This window comes from Benincasa hispida, chromosome 9, assembly GCF_009727055.1.
Source record: "Benincasa hispida cultivar B227 chromosome 9, ASM972705v1, whole genome shotgun sequence".
In the NCBI taxonomy this organism is placed as follows: domain Eukaryota; kingdom Viridiplantae; phylum Streptophyta; class Magnoliopsida; order Cucurbitales; family Cucurbitaceae; genus Benincasa; species Benincasa hispida.
The window spans coordinates 2,291,081-2,305,229 of NC_052357.1; the positions used below are offsets into that span (position 1 = coordinate 2,291,081).

The following is a 14,149-nucleotide window of genomic DNA, read 5'->3' on the forward strand; positions in this document are numbered from 1 at the left end:
CTTAGTAGATAAGACATCAATTGTCATTCTTATTTCTTATGATTCATGGTTCAATCTCCACCGAAAGGGGTTAAAAAAAACCATAATAACATTTTTGTGTAGTTTAGCCTTTATTTTATCTTCCAACACTCAAGCTTTTAACTTTCAGCATCTTCACCAGACTTCTCTTTCTTTCCAGGACATGAAAAAGATGTAATCAGCAGTCACACAAGAATAAACTTGAGAAGCACAAAAATATAGAACCAAAAAATGGACATATTCTCACTTACTAGAATAAAACATGCAGATTACGGCAACAATGCAGACCAGCAAAAGAGTTATAATGTATGTTTGGAAGTGATTTTAACACTTCTGTTACTTTCAAAATCGTTCTAGAACACATTTTTAATCACTCAAAATCAGTTCAATGTTTAATTTTATACTTTTAAATATATTTTCCATACTATTAAAATTGATTTCGAATGCTTAAAAACATTTTCAAGTGATTTTGAAAATGAAACAAGTAATCACTCCCAAACACGCCATTACTCTATCTAAATCAAGTTGAGCTAAAGGACCTAAACTAAGACTTCTTACAAGCTACTTTCTGGAATGCAATGTCTATCTCATCCTCAGTCATCTCAATCGTGTCATCACTATCATATTCCTTTGGTTTACGACCATTCTTCGGTTCTTTATTGACATTTGGCTTCTTCTTTCTTTCTGTGGAACTGTCAAGTAGAGAATTAAGTTCTATTTCATAAATCCTTTTAGAATCTGAAGCATGCCTGCAAAGTTCCTCCTTTGATATTGACTCTTTCTTATTGCCAAGCTTTGCCAGCTCTTCCACCACCTGAGGAACGAATTTCCATTCTTCAGTCATCTGATTGATGTCCTGCATATGAATTAAATGTGTTTAAACTGTCAATCAAAAGCTGAGAGCAGATACCTTTTCTATTTTGCGTTAAATAAAATAACTGAACAATGAAGCATGCAGGCCTAATGCGAGAAGGGGATTTGGATTGGTTGAGCATAACGAGAGAAGTGAGTAAAATATTTGAAAGGATACTAGTGTGGACCGTGAAAGTGAAGGGGATTTGGATTGGTTGAGCATAACGAGAGAAGTGAGTAAAATATTTGAAAGGATACTAGTGTGGACCGTGAAAGTACCAAATCCAGCACCAATTGAACTCGAATTTATTTCAAGCCAATAGAAATCTGCAATACAATGGTTCTCAAACTAAGTTGCAATGAGCTATGGTGTCAATTTGTCAAGGCTTGAAATGCTGATCATCCACAGTATAGCTGATTGGTCCGTATTATCATCTGTTTTCTCACTCTAATGAGATCATTTAGGAAATAAGGGATGAGAGGCTTGAGCTAAAAGCCATATAATCTTATAAGAGGACTAATAAAATTTTATTTGCTTCACAGGAAAAAAATAAACTTAGAAAAAGAGAGACGGATCCTTCCAATAAGACATATTACTTATCCCATGAATAAAAAATGTTTAAATACTGCATTCGTAACTAACTGAAGATGTGACAAACGGGGAAGTTAACTTGCTAATAATTAAAACCCTACAAAGCAATTGATCAAGGCAAGACTTGATGAATTTATAATAAGTACGTACAAATCTTCAACTATATCAGGTCAGTTTGTAAAATCTGAAAGACGTATGAATCTTCAACTATATCGGGCCAGTTTGTAAAATCTGAAAGACATTCTGCTAGACGGAAATCTCAACAAAATGGTCGCATTTTAACGAACAAATCTGCTACTTATTCATCGATATTTTTTACACGTTATCATATAGTTAGGAAAGCATTTAGTAGCGTAGTGCTGCAAAGAATAAATAAATTGATCATAACTACACAACCGCCAGAAGGAAAATACTGTCTACCTGATTTTGATGAAGAGAATCGATTGCATCTTGTAAACAAGTTAAAATTCCTTCTGCTGCTATTTTCTTTATCTCACATGGATCTGGCTACAAGAGGTTTAAAATGAAGAATTAAAATCAAAATAATATCAATGAAGTTTCGCCATCTATCCAAATTTGAAGTGTGCAAAAAAAGGAAGAGTTCCACACATCCCTAAAAACCAAGGGATTGAGTGAGAAGATGCCAGGTGGCCAATGAACTCACATGGGTCACTTGGTGCTTGAAGAAGTAAAATCTATATATTGCATAAAAGGGATAAGCACGTTTGTTCTACCTTTTCTTCCTGACTCTCTAGCCAAGAAAGTGTCTTATGGTAATCATCAATAGCCCATTTCTTCAATTTCAAAGGAGAAAAGCACTCTCTTGAAGAATTGATCTCTCTACTCTGCATATATCACACAATCAATTGTAGAAATAGCTATATATCAGCATTGGTTCCCATATGAAAACAAATGATGTAGCTGAACAATAATGTGCATCCCGCAAAAGGTCTAGCTTTGCTTTGTTACTTCCCATACAAAGCATACAAATCACTAATCAGGATGGAAAAACAAAGATGATAAGACATATACTTTCACAAGAACCAGACTATTTACCTGAGCTATCTCCTGCTCATGTGGTTTTAAACGTGAAGCTTTCTCAACCGGTTTCTGAGGTTTCTTGGATGATGATGGAACAGCTGCAACCGTACATCCCAGGGATGAAAATGAATGATGAGAAATTCAGAAACGATTCTTTCAGCATCAGGTACAAGGTGAAGGAACAAAAGCACCAAAACATTGCAAAAATCAGGATAACTACAAAATGATAGGCACACTACTTCAAGTGTCCAAGGTCATGACAACAACCCACACTAGCTTTTAGTTATTCATTCTATGATTTTGAGAGAGCAATTTGTAATAGGGAATCTAATGGGGCTCCCTCTTCTACGACTTTGGAAGCTTCTCAATTGATTATTGATAGAAACTCAGGTGTTTTTCAAACTCCTATGATTCATCGAAATGGAATGAGAGACTAGAGGCCTTTCATACGCTCCCAAAAAAGGGGGAAAAAAAGGAAAGGAATTTATTTGGTTTACGGCTGTAGAAGCCAAAGAGCCAAACTGGCATTATACAAGGAGATTTTACCGAGGCCTGAGGCATCAGGTTCTCCCTCAGGGAGCGACAATTTACTCCTTGAATTCTCTTTTTGGATCATTTAATGGTTAAAGGTGCCTTTCTTTGGGTATTATAAGCTCCCAGTGGTTTTTTATCGGCCTAATTTTTCTCCTCCATTTGGCTAGCTCCAATAGCCGGGTTTTCTTTATTTTTCTCTCTCACTTCTCAATTCTTCTTTTTCTTTTTTTCTTTTTATTTTTGTTTTTGTTTTTTGGGATCATTTCCTTGTAGGCTTATGTTTTGGGGTTATTTGTTGGAGCCTTGTTCTTGGAGTTGCTGTTCCTGGATCCTTTAGCTTGATGGCTCATTGTTTCTGATTTTCTTTATGTGTCTTTTTTGGTTGTGATGCTCCTATTCGAGGTTATTTTTGTTTCATTTTTCTTTCCTTTTCCTCCTCACTCCCTCGAGAGTTTGTTTTCCTGAATATTTCCTTATCATATTATCAACAAAAAGTTAATAAAAATTTGTTTCTTGTTAAAAAATGAGCACAACACAGTAAACAATATTCAGAAAAGAAATCTTCATTGCTCATTGTTTTCTAGCTGGTTCTTCTAATGTAAGATGGTGAAAATAAGAACCATATATTTCTTAGTTATAAAATCACTTACAAATGCTGGAGTGAGGTTCTTAAGGAATTTAACCTTGGTGTATGGTAGATTCCCTCACCGTGAACCTTCACTAACTCCTTTGTGGCTTCTACAGAAATCTAAGTTTTTGTGGCTTTGTGCAGTAAAAACACTATAATGTTCAAGGAAAGGAATTAAAGAACATTTTGAAGGAACCAGCAAGGTTGGAAGAAGATTTTTTATTTGGGAAAAAGATTAAAATTCTGGGTTGTTTTGGTTTACACTCTCTTCCTCTCGAGTTATAATGACACCTTTCTCATCGCAACCAATTTTAGTGGCTTTTGTAACCTCCTATAATTTTTCTCACTCTTTATATTTTTCATATGATCACTGAGAAGTTTGTTTCTTCTTAAAAAAAAAGTTGGTAGATCGACAAAAATGCATCATAGTTTGTGACCATAGTTCTATGACCTATTGTGCCCGCTAGGGTTACGGTGGTTGTGACTAACATTAACATTTAGTAGAACTACAGCCATGAAAACATAGGCATTTTCTAGATCACCTTGGTTAGCTTCACGTGCAAGGTTGCTTCTTCTCCAGGGTTTTCCAGCATAGAGGAGGTAGCTTTCAATGTCAACGAGCCTCTTCTGTGCATAACATTCTGAAATCCACTCCTAAGAAAAACACAGAATGAGAGCACTTAGAACCTAAATCAACAATTTAGAATCCCGGTCTCAGTTACACAATCAGATGATGATAGAGTCAGATTTTAGAGTTGATTTCTAGAGACGTCTAAATTTAGGGGAAATTGTGCCAATACTGGATATGCTTCAAAGGGAAGCAATACGATATAATAAGCTTAAAGAAGAATAAAACTTATTAGTTTTCATCACCCAAGAAAAGGAACCCATGACAAAAGCAAGACTGAGAATATTTCAAAATAACCACAGACTATTCAGAACCTACTAAAATAAGCAGAAATTTATTTCATATCATCAACAACATAGAGGAATTGACACCAAACATAATGCTATCAAATTTTCATTTTAATCAAATCTAGCATTAGATAAATTTTGAGTAACCGACTCTCAGATTCCTACACATCAAAGCCAGCACAATTTTTCTTTGAAAAACTCTCTGGTTAATGTTTAAGTTTTTGTAACAAAGAAAAAAACCTTTGATACTATTGTTCCGCAATCTGATTCCACTTGTCGAAATTTTGGGGTATTTGGAAAAGCACAGATCAACAAAGTGCAATCTGAGTTCCAATCAGGCTTATATTGAGCTCCCATTTCTAATGCTTGAGATCGCAAAATGCTGCGCTCAGGATTAACAAAACCTGATAACACGAAAACTACTCCTTCCTGCATTTAACGTTGGTAATTTAGTTTAGTGCGACAGTCAATGATCAAAATATGTAAAAATGACACGTCAAAAGAAAACAAGGGGTGAAAAGAGACAATATGTGAACCAGAAGTCTGGAGAAATCACGGTGTAATGAACTGCTCACTGGACCTTCACCATTTCCTTTCTCTTGCTTAGGCTCTTTAGCTTCAACATCATTTCCAACAGAACCAGAACTGTTTGGTTTCTTGCCTCGAGAAGAACTCCCATCGTCCTTCCCACTCATCCATGAAGGAAGACTGCGCTTAGCATTGCCACCACCCTCATTGGTCTTTGAATCTGACATATCGCTCCTACTAAGCGATTAAATTTCTACTACTAGGCTGAAATTTGTCAGTTCATCTAAAATGCGATGAAGGCTTGCAGGAATACTCGAAAGACATCCGCTCTCAAAGCACCAAAGAGGTGCGAGTAAGAGCCTACAAAGATTATGGACGCTATTTTACAATTCCGAAACAACTTCAAATTATTGCCAGGAGACAGAAACATAGAGGCAAAGTGCACTGATGATTAAACCTAACCAAAACTAAACGAATTCAAATAAGTTCTCAATACCGGATCGAACTCGAAAAACTAATGTTACCACTTTATAGCACCATATAGCGAAGAATAATAGACAATTAACACAACATTTGCTAGCCAACCGACATGAAAATGGCTGTATTAAGCTCAAATGAGGTCAAGAAACAAGTTGTGCAAAGATTGAGCAATAAATGTGCATTAAGTTTCGCATGCAAGTGAAATTTGACCACTGACATAACAGCGTTACGTGATCGAGTAGGGTTAGCAAGAAATCGGCAAGGATTGCAGGAAGATGATGATTGAAATTAGAAACGATACCTGAATTCCACTTCCAGTGAGTTCACTCGGAAGGTTCTGAGTCGATTCAAGAAGTCAGCACCTAGCCCTGCTGCGATTGCGACCTTCCCCCACCGTTCCGCAATATAGAAACTGTTACATTTATACTTCAGACCCCGTAATTTTATCAATTTGTGTTTTTGGCCTGAAAATATATATTCCTTTTAATTTATCAATATTCTATTTACAATTTTAACTTAAAAATTAATACACATATAAAATGATAAGATGGAATCTTTATATAACATATCATGGTGAAATTGTTTTAACAATAGTCCTGGCTAAATCATATATTTAATTTGGAAAGATAATATTAATTATCTATGACATGTTTAGAGATAATTTTAAAGAATTATTAAAATCTCTTCTCTCGTATTAAAAAACTTAATACTTCATAATCATATAAAAATATTTTTTCATAGATTAAAAATTGATTTTGAATGATTAAAAATATGTGGGAGTAATTTTGACTGAAATTTTTTTTTTAATCTTTTTAAAATCATTATGTACATAATTCTTTTTTTTTAATTGTTTTGAAAAACAATAGAAGTGTTCACGAATATTTTATAGTTTTTAAATATTAGTTAAATGTCAAAACTAACATAGCTCAATTGTTATGTTATTATTAACCTCACAATTAACTATTTGATTATTCCACCCCACTTATCTTAAAAAAAATTTAAAATTAGTTGTATGCATGACATTATTAATTTTTCATCCTTCTATTTTTTCAAGGAAATATTCAAAATACTATTTTTTTTAAGTAATGTTATTTTAATAAATTAACAAAAATAAGGTTGGGCTGAAATTATTGACAAAAATGGGGTGGTGTAATTGTGGACCTGGTACATAATTACCCCTAAATCGTGGATGGGGTCCACGACTTCCTCCGCACCACGTGAATCTGTCACACCTGGTAGTGACCTGACACACGTAGACTGCCACATGTACAAGCATGCAACGTTGACCAGGTAATCGTGGACGGGGCCCATGACTACCCTAAATCGTGTATGGGGTACACGACTTAGTGATCCCAAAAGTAGCCCATGACCCTTTCCCTCTACTTTCTTCCACATCTCAAACTTCCTTTGTTTCTGCCTCTCTCTCACAGCCGTTGTCGCCGCCTCCATCTGTCATCCGTCATTTGTCGTCCACCATTGTCGTCGTTCTTTTTATTGCCATCGACCGTAAGTAACATTTTGTTTTTTTTTATTATTATTTTTTAAATATATGAGATTGCACTTCATAGATCTACTATCTTATTTAAATGTATGCATAAAAACCTAAATTTTTCATCTATTTTGGTTGAAAATTTGGGATTGTATGATTTAAATTGCTTTTTTTTTTTTATAGTTTAATATTGTAAGTTAGACTGAATGTTTGAGTTGTAGTTGACTTTTTTTATTCTAAAAAAAAATATTTGGATTGTTTTGACTTGTCATAAAATAATATTTGGACTGTTTGGAGTTTTATTTTATTTGGATTATTTTGATTGTTTAAAAGAAAAAGCATACTTTCTGGGCTGGTCATAAAATAGAGTTACAATATCTTTTGGACCGATGTTGGATTAGGCTGTTAGTATTGACGTATTTTTTGTCAACAATAACAGTTGTAAAGATTTGAGTAAATATGTCGATGCGTCTTGAAGATTTGTCATTGTTAAACCTGGAAATGATGAGGATAGTGATATTGACATAGAACTTTATGAATTATTTGAAAACGATAGAAGTGCAGAACATGATATTGAGTTGGTATCATCAAAGATGTTCACTCAAATGCATTGGGACATTACTAATTCAACCTGTGAACGAGGGTCAACATTGAAGGAAAGGTGTAGATGTGTAGATAATTATAGTTTAATATAAAAAGAAATACTATTTGACACTAAAAAAGATCTACAATTGGCCGTAAAAAAATACTGTGTGACATAACACTATGAGATTGTCGTAGTAGAATCAAACCAAGATATTTGGTATGTGAGATGAAAACAGTGGAAGGATGTTGATTGGAGGTTACGAGCATGTCGGCGTAAAACTCATAGAATGTTTGAAATTACTAGACTCAAAGGGGAGCACTCGTGTTTGTACTCCGGATTGACGCATGATCATTCACAGCTTAATTCAAATTTTATGAGTATTGAAATAAAAAACGGTTAGAGTTGATCCTTGGGTTCTTGTGACCTTACTCTAAGAAGCAATTAAAAAACAATATGGGTATGATGTTAATTATAGATGGGTATGACAAGCCAAGAGAAAAGCATTGATTGTTGTGTTTAGTGATTGGGAGAAATCATATTTAGAGCTTTCGTACTGGTTGAGTGCTATTGTGCATTACAATCCTGGAACATGATCAAATTGGTATTTTCTTCTGTCTGATGTGCCAGGTACGATTTTTTTGTCGAGTTTTCCAGTCCTTCAGTCCTATAAGAGAAGGGTTCAAATATTGTAGATCATTAATTCAGATTGATGGAACTCATCTCTATAGAAAGTATAAGGGTAACTCATCTCTACAGTGACATCCATTGATAGGAAAACCCAAACTTTTGAAGGACAAACTGACATAAGTATGATTTCTCCCTATAAAGACCAACACACACAAGTTGTGAGCTTGAAAGAAGGGGCTTGTTCTTGTAATAAATGGTAGTCATTCAAGATTCCATGCTCTCATGTAATTGCAGCATGTAATTACATGTGTTTGACATACCTACCTGCGTTTGACATACACACATGCGTTTGACAAATTGTCCCATTTTAAGCGATGTTTTAAAGGTTGCTTCCATCCAATACAATATCCATATTATTGGCTAGAATTATCATTTACAAAAGTTCGCCCAAATAAAGACTTACTAAGAGAACATGATCGCCTAAAAAGTATGCGAATTCATAATGAAATGGATTGGAAAGAGACTAGCCAAAAATTTTAATGTACAGTTTGCAATGGAGAATGACATAACAAGTGTACTTGTCCACAACGTACATTAGGTGCTTCCTCTTTGGGCCATCGATGACTTTGTTATGTAAATGATTTTTTTTAATGGACTTTTTTTTGTAATCGATATTTTATATTATGAATTTTGTTATATAATTTGAATTTGTTATGTAGTTTGAATTTATTATGTAATGGATTTTTTTATGTAATCAACTTTGTTATGGAATTGACTATATTAATATGTGTTTATATACTCTTTCAGTGTTTTGTGCATCATGGATTCTGGACCTTCTAATCTAGTGCAACTGTATCAACAAAATACTCATTGTTCACAATCGATGTGGGATAGTTCTTCTACTGTAGTTTTGGGCTGTCGGAGAAGGGAAACATCTACACAACGTACTATCCCGTTTGATTCACGTGTTACGCCTTACGTATAACAAGTTGGTTTTCTTAGAGTTGCACAAATTGGATTTATCCAACTGGATTGGCACCTCATTACTGCCCTAGTAGAGCGTTGGAGACTAGAAACCCACACATTTCACATGCCTTGTGGAGAATGCACAATTATGTTGCAGGATGTTGCTATTTATTTGGATTATGAGTGGACGAAGAACCTTTGATAGGTTCATTGCAATATGATTGGAAACTGTTTATGACGATCTTTTGGACGTTCGATCAGATGATTTGAAAGACTCAAGATTAAGTATCTCGTGGTCAGTGTCCCAATTTCCAGAGTTGCATCCCGATGCCAAGGACATCAACCTACATAGGTATGCACGAGCATACATTATGTAGCTTATTGGAGGATTTTTGTTTGCTGACAATTCGAATACTCTGGTACATCTTATGTTACTCCAACTATTGTCTGATTTCGAGCGTGTTGGTACATACTCGTGGGGTGACGCCTGTCTTGAATGGCTTTATAGAGAACTTTGTCGGGCTATTAATGTACAAGCACTGATACTACTACAATAATGGACTAATGAAAGTTAAAAAATTATAGCACCACAAGTCCAATTGTAGACCCTAGGTCATCGTCCACTCAGTATCTTGAATGGCTTTATAGAGAACTTTGTCGGGCTATTAATGTACAAGCACTGATACTACTACAATAATGGACTAATGAAAGTTTAAAAATTATAGCACCACAAGACCAATTGTAGACCCTAGGTCATCGTCCACTCAGTACCAGGTATTATTTTATTTATATATTTATTTCGTTATCATTTTATATATTAAAATAAATTAGTTATATTTTTTTAAAAACTTAAATGGAATGGTGTATTAATTGCTTCTGAACAGTTAGCTCATATGTTGCTAGTATACCGACAAATATTTGACCGACTGATGTACAATCAGGAAAAAAATGAATATACAAATAAATAATGCAAACTTTCTAGGTATCTAATTATTCTTTTTTTTTTTTTTTAGATAAATTGGACGCCATATATGTAAACCTTGAACCCTACTTTCCTCACTCAAGTATGTTAATCAAGACTAAGCTTATGAGAGTATCATGTTGTAGAGAAAAGACTTGAGGATGCTAATAAGGAAGAAGAAAAATATTTTAAGTGTTGATTACCAAGGACTCTCGGGTGTAAGTGAAAGTGCATGGTTTAAAGAAGGAAATTTTGGCTAAGTGTTGACCATGCATCGAAGGTTGTTGCTAAGAGTGTGCGCCAACCAAGTGCCTTCATTGAGGTTATTTGAGCGCAAGTTGGGCGTGGAGGCAAGGAGAGGCGCGACTAAGTGTGTCCAAAGAGAAGGTTATGCGTTGAGTATGGGATATGCACTAGCCAAGTCTCATGTTGAGTTTAGGTGGGCAAGGATGCCTTAGATGATGCGGCTTGTGCAATGGCCAGGTGAGGATGTGCGTAAAGTAGGGCCATGCGATGATCTTGAGACTAGGCGTAGGGGCAAGAGGGGCATTAAGGCGTGCTCTGGCCGAGTAGTGTAAGCATCAAAGTGAAGCTATGCATTGTTAAAAGTTAATGAGCCATGCATTGGTGATTGGAGGAAGCTATAGCTTAATCATCAGTTATGGTGGCCAGCTGTTGAGATTAGAAGGTCTAATTTTACTTAGTGGGATAGTTGACAGCCTAAGTTTACTTTAAGGCCATGCTGTTTCAAGTATAAAGGGGAAGGCTCATTTTATAAACTTGGTTTGGGCAATTCTCTCGTGCTAAAGGGGTGATTCTAGAGCCATTTGAAAGCTTGAAGAGTGTATTTAATGTTCAAAGCTGCCGAAAGGAAATTCTTGAATTCGAGTTGAAATTTAGTTTTCCTTAAGAAGGCTAGACTCTCGGGTGAATCTAGGCAAGAGGTGAAGATTAGAGGTTTTCGGACAGAACAAGAGGAATTTGAAGCTCAAATTGTAAGGCAAGCAAGTTAAGATATTTATAAACGAGTTTGTAGAAAGAAATTTCCCAAAATACTGTCTGAAAAAATAAGTAAATTGAGCTTGAAGTCGAACATGGATTTTTGGGTTGAATTAGCAGGCAGCTGCTTAGGATGAGCAAGCAAGTAGCTTGAACAGCCAAGTAGAGGCACTGGTGAACACGCGCACAAAGGCAAGTTGACACAAGGCATTATACGGGTGTGGATGCTCAGTTGCATGGGTGGGGTTGCGTGAGTGAGCGCGCAAGGCGCTGGGTGTGCGTTTTGGCGCGTGGCTGAGTAGTCGCATAGGCAAGCGCTATCGCGTGGGAGGTGCTTGTGACCGTATAGACTAGTGTCATCACCCAAGGTATTTCTCTAACTGTTGGATGCATGGTATATGCCTTAAGATGGGAAGACGATATTCTAAGTTGAATATTCTGCTTGTTAAAGGGAGTTGGGCTCACAAGGGCTAGTGACATTAACCAAAGTTGTTTGTGAACCTTATAGGACAAACGCCCATAGGAAAAACATATCAACCCTAAGAGGACGCCTGAGGTTGCGAGTGACAAACACTGTGTTTTTCTAAATATTTAGTAAATTCATGATTTATCCAAAAGATTAATTTTCATGCTAGCTTTTATGTAAAGTATGTTAAAATGATAGTTTCGAAGCAAACTAGTTTTCCAAGAGTTTTCCTAATGCATGCATAGTTTAAAGATGTTTATGAAAGCATGTTTTAAGTGTTTATACACTTTATGTTTATTAGACACGCATTAGCGGTTTATGACTATGTGATGAAGAGCTTTAAAGCATGCGTTTTATGTTATTTATGTTTCAATGAGTAAGTTTTTGTGATGATTATGATGAACCTGATACCGAAGGACTATTAGAAAGAATCCGAGTCCTCATTACCTAAGGTATGACGATACTTAGTTATTACCACGTGCATGTAGGTAAAATTAACATTAGTAGTGTTGAGATTACTCCACACCAACTAAGGATAGAGGTTGAGGGATTGAGCAAAAGGGTTTTCTCTCAACAAGGTTTAAAAGGAGTTATAATAGAGATTCTATGTTTTAAATGTTTTAAGTATGAGTTTGCTTGGCAGTTTTCAGTATTAAGCATGATGTGTACGTTTTATTAGTCACTCACTAGGCTAGTAACTCATTCTTTCCAAATGTTTTCCCTTTCCCCAGGTAGTGGTCATCTCGTTAGAAGTTAGCTGCCCTGTTGCTCTGCACTTAAGGACTTAAGTTATGGCTCAAAGTTTGTAAAAAAGTCTTAGGTGGTTACTTTGCTAATGTTTGTACATATGTGTTGTTCATGTTAGGGACTAAGAAAGAGTGTTAGGACCCACCGAACCCTATGATTATTAATGTGATATAAATATGTTGTATGTTGAACCCTGATGTTGCTGAAGTTGTTTTAAGTTCTATTAGTATATCAAATGTTGTGTATATATTTCCAAGGTTTCTTAAGCAGGTTAATATTGGGTTTTATGTCATAAAACTCATGGTTTATAAACAATAAAGTTGTTATTAAAGTTTGATCCAATAAAGTTGTTATTGAATATTTGAATTGCTTATTTCGTTTTAGAAATATATCCAATAAACTAAAAGATCTATTACTATTACATGAATACTTGAACTTTATGTGGAGACATAAGAGTGGATCAAGTTCGAGTAAATAGTCAAAATGATCTATAGTATACGAATAAAGTTGGGTACCTTATTCTGGTAACACTATTAGATGCGGTTTACTCTGTAGTTATTACAATTTGTTGTAAAATGCTACAAACGAAGTGACCCTGATTTGTTCATGTGGTGACATAAGGAGTGGGGGTGTTCTGTGCAATGAGTTTACATAAGATCAGACAAAGAAATAAGTCACTCTTACTTTATAACGCTGTTTACTGTTTAAGACTAACTATTTGAAAGTGATGACCTAGGTAACTTAACCATAATCCTGAGCTTACTATGATCTCCTATTTATTTGAATTATCCTTAGATTTTCATAGATGAGGGTTGGTTCAACAGCGCCGGCTTAATAAGCCTCCCATTTCAAGGGTAAGACTGGGTAGATAACTGGGGACATAGGGTGCAAGATGGAATTCGGGTCTTGAGCAAAGGGCCTCACCCTTTTATTGACCCGAGAGGGACTCGATTTGATGATTGGATCTCAAACTAATTGTTCATTAGAGGATCAGTGGAACTTAAGAAACAAGAGGAACAAAAAGTGGGATTTTCCTACTATTAGTTGAAACATCTTATTTACCTAATTCCACTAAATCTACCAAGTAAGTGGTGTCTTCATTTGATGAAGACTTGAAGTATGTTGTAGTTGAATAAAAATACACAAAGTTCATCCGAGGAAAATGCACGCAAGGCCGAGAATTTCTGGATTGAGAGGTTGAAGAAGTGTTCTTCAATAAACTTAGAAATTTCCTATTCTCTTATCAAATACTTCCCAAATTCCAACTTATTTTGAGTCCCACAACTCAATATAAGATTCATAGATGATAGTAGGGAAGTCCTAATGGTGGTTCACAACCAGAAGAGGAGAAGATTATAGTTGATTTAGTGGATTGAAGAGAGTCTTCATAGGTATTACTGAAAACTTCTTTTCATTTATTAAACATGTTTTGATTTGAAGCTAAAAATGATGAATTAGAGTGCTTAACTTGTTTTCTCCCGCTGTGTGCTTGTTGAAACTAACAGTTAAGGATGTCAGTTAGGCAGTAAATGCCACAAAAGGTTAGTAACTGCTTCCGTCACATTCTCTTCTGGATTAGAAAGGTAATCTGGGAGGGGGTGTGATAATACACAAAAGATATTTGGTTATTACTGTTTGATTACTCTCGTGATGGTCAAGAAATTGATTGATCATTAGCCCTTTTACATACTTCCATATAGTAGAATGACATCAACCAGAT

General features: G+C 35.4%; 1 protein-coding gene across 3 annotated transcripts; it reads right to left on the reverse strand.

The window, feature by feature from the left end:
- Nucleotides 1-235: 235 nt before the first annotated feature.
- LOC120086974 (DNA-repair protein XRCC1) lies at nt 236-6,027 on the reverse strand. 3 transcript variants are annotated; one of them, XM_039043805.1, is made up of 8 exons: nt 5,890-6,027; nt 5,117-5,468; nt 4,821-5,009; nt 4,208-4,319; nt 2,519-2,601; nt 2,197-2,307; nt 1,883-1,969; nt 236-874 (listed from the first exon to the last, which is right to left on the reverse strand). In XM_039043805.1, exons 2-8 carry the CDS (start codon nt 5,333-5,335, stop codon nt 563-565), a joined length of 1,113 nt encoding a protein of 370 aa, XP_038899733.1. In that variant the 5' UTR covers nt 5,336-5,468; nt 5,890-6,027; the 3' UTR covers nt 236-562. The 3 variants fall into 3 exon arrangements, with proteins under 3 accessions (XP_038899733.1, XP_038899736.1, XP_038899734.1); XM_039043808.1 differs by having other exon boundaries at nt 5,117-5,364; nt 5,890-5,986; XM_039043806.1 differs by lacking the exon at nt 5,890-6,027 and having other exon boundaries at nt 5,117-5,877.
- Nucleotides 6,028-14,149: the final 8,122 nt, after the last annotated feature.